The sequence below is a fragment of the Merops nubicus genome, unplaced genomic scaffold (genome assembly GCF_000691845.1).
Source record: "Merops nubicus isolate BGI_N331 unplaced genomic scaffold, ASM69184v1 scaffold20694, whole genome shotgun sequence".
Classification (NCBI taxonomy): Eukaryota; Metazoa; Chordata; class Aves; order Coraciiformes; family Meropidae; genus Merops; species Merops nubicus.
Window position 1 is genome coordinate 14,838 of NW_008605207.1, and position 4,638 is coordinate 19,475.

Sequence of the window (4,638 nt, forward strand, 5' to 3'; positions counted from 1 at the left end):
CCTACCTCTTACAACCTCTGCTGTCCTCTCTTCAGATGCCAGAACACATCTCCTGGTTGAATTCTCAGCTGACAGGACCTCACAAGCACCTGATCTCTGTACACACCTATGTCTCCTGGACTCAGATGCTCTCACAAGAAGGAATGGCTCATCATGCACTGGGTACAGTGCCACAGAGCTCCCCTTCCTCCACCCTCAGCCACAGGATCCATGGCTACTCTAAATATAGGAGCACTGACTTCATTCAGCACTGCAAATGTGATGTGCTAACAGCCTCACTCAAAGTGCTAATCCACCTTCAGAAAAGCAGGTCAGAGTCATGTATTACTCCACGGTGTGGCTCAAGAATCCCCTTCAGAGCATACCTCAGGAACATGAAACATCAGCTGCTCTTAATCCTGTAAGGATGTAACAGCCTTAGAAATATTTATTGGAACAAAAAGGACAGCTCTTCACTAGAGCAGCTGATATTTGTGATGTCATGCCAGCACCACGAGGGTAAAACCCAGACCAAAGCTCCACAGGCTGGAGTCACTCTGGTTTTGTTGGTGGTTGATGAAAGGGCTGTAGTGCCAACCCAAAGCATTAAAGGTTTGTTCCTATGTCCACAAGTGCTGTCAGACCATGCAGGTTAATGTTCTATTTCAGAATGGACCATGGCTAATGAGAACAAAGGGGAGAACTTGAAGACCTATTTTTCCATGCAAAGAGAGAAACGGAAGAGCTGTGAACTCATTTTGCTTCCCAGCAATTTTATTACTTTCCTTAATTACTTTGCTCCACCTCTGATGATTCCAGGCCTCCCACAGATTTGAAGAGTAACTTCTTTTTAGCCCATTAGCCATTTTTGTCTTCAACTGGAGCAGTAATTAGGGGAAAGCTGCTTCTGCTTATTCAATTCATTACATCCAAATTTAGATCCCATCAGCTGCTTGACCCCAACCATTTAGGTCTTCCTCTCTTGTCTACTCATTCAGCATTCTGAGAAGCTCTGAAACTAACAACGTTGTTTGAAGACTTTATCCTTTTCCTTGTAAAAATGTGGCTTAATTTTCTTCTTCTTTTCTCTTTCCACTTCAGCCCGTGAATTTCATTCAAGCCAAAGAAAAATCCTCTTTGAGAAAAGCTCCCTTCACCATTATCAAATTAATTGATCTTAGGAAGAGTCACAGATTTTAATTAAAATTGCTCATGTAATTTTGCAAAAATTTGGAATAGGCATTATCAGCCTGTCACTTCTTTAATACATTTTATCTTCACAGTAAAAATTAAAGTCCACAACAAACAAGCAGCAGTATCTGCAACTGCCACAGAACTAGAAAACACATAGCAACTGGAACATCAGTTTTGCCAATTCTTTGCTATGCTGAAACAAAGCAAAGAAGTCACCAAAATAATTCTCTCCAGTCCATAAGGTTATAAAAAAATTACCTTATTAATTATACTTCGAGCTTCACTGGCAAAGTCACGAGAACATACTTCTAGGTGAAATATTTTCCCACAGTTTGATACACAGGCTCCTAAAAGCTGACAACAGAAACCCAGTTGTGAAAACATATGACAACAATGAAAATAATCCAAAATAAAAGCACAGGAACAAAAGGAAAATATAAACAGAGAGTTGTTATTCGACCGACACGCGTTGAACAGCTGTGTTACCTTAAAAGAACACAAGGTTTTTGGAAAATAGTGACAGTCTACTCACTGTCAGTGCTTGCAAAGCCACGTGGGGAACTTTGTGATTGACTCTCTTCATGATGGCTTTAAGGCAATCCTTTGCTCTGAAAAAGGAACAGAGAAACTGTGAGAAATGGCAGGGACAGGATCTGTGGAAGAAACAGCTCCTCCAGCTGGGTGAGCAAACAAAACTGGCTCTGCTGAGATAAATGCCACCTAACCTAAACTTTTCTCAGAGTTAGGCTGGGAAAAAAAAACCTATTTCACAACTTGGTTTTTATTATATTTGTTTTGGATTGGAGCAGATTCCATTTTCACACTGGCATTTTGCATTCATTTCCCTAAAACTGCTGGCAGGTCATAAAGGGAGCAATTTTCCATGAAGCTGAGGAAATGGATTTGAAATAGACAATGAAAGAAATGTCTACATAATAATAATAACAAAAAAAAAAAGAACGAGGAGCACTGGTGATTAAATAAATGGTTATTTTCCTGGCTACTGTAAAGGGTCCCTATGGATTTCATTTAAAAATCGTGCTCACAGGCTGTCAGCTCTCAGATCCCATTTTCAAGACACCAAGGGCACACAAAGATGTCATAATTAGTTTCAGCAAATGAGGGGAGCATAGAATAATGATGAGCACCCTCAATGTTACTCTGCTGAGGAGTTTCACACTGAAGATGAGCATTAAGAGCACGAGCAGCTACATGGCATGAGGCATATGTAAAGGCTGCATTAACACTGGTCTTCTGAACTCCCTAAAATCATGAAATCTATGTAAAGGGTCAACGTGGTATCTTTATAACCAACCCCACCCACCACCAAGAGGTTTCAACACACCACGTGTGCAGCAAACTGCCTCTTTAGTCACCTTCTGGTCTAAAGCTGCAGCCTGGTTTTGAAGGAATGCCTGACAACCCCCACGTGTTGCACGTTCAGCTCCCAGCGGCGTTCTGTGCGTGCAGATTTATCCCCTTTTTGGCAGAAACTGAGCCCAGAGCTCTTCTGTGCACACCAAACGTGCTCCAGGCTCTGCAGACAAACCTGCACAGGCTCTGGTGTGGATATTAAGTTTTGGAGAAGAGATTAAACCTGTTCTGAAGGGGGGGAAACAACCCCAAACACGCTGAGCCGCGCGCTGGATGGCTGCAGCTGCTCCAGCCCTGTCCTGCTGAGCTACTCGTGTTTTAAGCACAGCCAGAGAACTCACAGAGCTAATACTCCAACAGCCCAACAAAGCCAATGCACTCCTTGTTAAGCTAGACATTTATTTCAGGGTAGGCAACAATATTTATTGCTTTCAGAAGGTGGTTCTTAATGAAGGACAGAAGAAAACGACACAAATGTGAAGTAAAACATCCTAGCAGCAGTGGAAGTTAAAATTCAGCATTTAGTATTTTACTGTATATACAAAAATATATATTAAGATCTAATGACATATTTTATATACTGATAAATTGTGCTTGTGTAATTAAAAAAAAACAAAAACTAAGTTTTCTTTAATCACCCCTCCTCCAGAAGAAGCAGATTTCAAACAGCTCCCTCTACAAAAGTCTTTTGGTGCTATAAAAAGATCTTTAATGAAGGACTCAAAGGACATTCTACACTTTTTTTTCTTCAGGATTAAAGATTCCTAGACTGAAGAGATGTGCTGTTATTCCCTGGGGGAGGCAATTAATAATAAAAATAAACCAAACAACTTTCTTAGCGGGGTGATCTTAAATGTTACATGTAACTGATAAAAATTCCAAGATCACTTCAGAATTCTGGCTATGCACTAACTCAGGTTTACCCTCAAATTTAAACCATGTTGTCCCTCAAAAAGATCAGCTTAAAACTCAGCAAATGCTTTTGGCCATTACAGGACCACTGAACCACCACTTATGTTTCAGTGTTGCCACTCAGGCTAAACTGATTCCAACTGATCCAGGTTTTGATCCCCATTTTTTCCCCTTTTCTCTTCCCTCAGTCTTGTTCTTCCTAGTGAGTAAACACAGAGCAGTTTCTCCCCACAAACAGCTAACACTCCTAGCTGCTAGCTCATTTTCTGCAAAGAAACTAGTTCACTTTTTCCTGCTGGCACAGTTGTTGCTCAAAATTTATGCAAGATCATTAAATATGAATAACTTGGTCTGCTGTGCAGAACTCCATAAAAATTGGAATGCTCTCAGCTCTACTAGAAACCCTGCTGGAACATTTCTTTCAAAGAACTTTAAAGGCAGCTCCTGGTATCTGCAGAGCTTGCAGAGCTGTCAGATCAGTGGTGATTTTTGGATAGCTGACTGCTACGAGTGAGCCCCTGGCCCAGGTTGCCCAGGGAAGCTGTGGATGCTCCATCCCTGGAGGTGTTCAAGGCCAGGCTGGATGGAGCTCTGAGCACCCTGCTCTAGTGGGAGGTGTCCCTGCCTATGGAAGGGGGTGGAACTGGATGATCTTGAAGGTCCCTTCCCACCCAAACCAGGCTGTGATTTGATGAGCATTTGGAGAGGGGTTCTCTCTGAACCTGCACTATTCAGGGGAATGTGAAATCCCAAGTTGTGGTGCCAAGGTGCAGCTTACCCATTAGGAGTGCTTCCAACTTTGTCACATATGTCCATGATAAGCCCCCAGTCCTCACTGGTGTTATATTCATTTGTAGCTTTTTCTGTAAAGAAAAACAAGGTTGATTATTTTTAATAGTCAATTCCATTCAGCCAAAACTTCCTCAGCCATACCAAAAAAAGGACACACCACACACAAAGCACCAAAAGGCAGCACCTTGTACAGATTATCACAGCTCTGTGCTGGCTTGGGAAGTGTTACATACAATTTTCAGCACTGGACTGACAGATAAGGATTTTAAAAGTTCCAAAAATGCAACACTGCACTTCAAGGGTTGTTTGTAAATGACAAGAACCTGCTTCTGTGCAGCCTGTTTAGCTGCTCCAGCTTTAAGTCACAGCCCTAGGTTGGAATTTGCT

At 41.9% G+C, this 4,638-nt stretch overlaps 1 protein-coding gene across 1 annotated transcript in view; it reads right to left on the minus strand.

Annotated features, from left to right (window-relative positions):
- STAM2 (signal transducing adaptor molecule (SH3 domain and ITAM motif) 2) overlaps positions 1-4,314 on the minus strand; it is a 14,907-nt gene extending 10,593 nt beyond the window's left edge. Inside the window, exons 1-3 of the mRNA XM_008939280.1 lie at positions 4,238-4,314; positions 1,706-1,781; positions 1,432-1,527 (exon numbers count right to left, since the gene is read on the minus strand). Coding sequence (XP_008937528.1) covers positions 1,432-1,527; positions 1,706-1,781; positions 4,238-4,275 — 210 coding nt within the window. The 5' untranslated portion in view covers positions 4,276-4,314. The remainder of the gene's footprint in view (positions 1-1,431; positions 1,528-1,705; positions 1,782-4,237) is intronic.
- Positions 4,315-4,638: the final 324 nt, after the last annotated feature.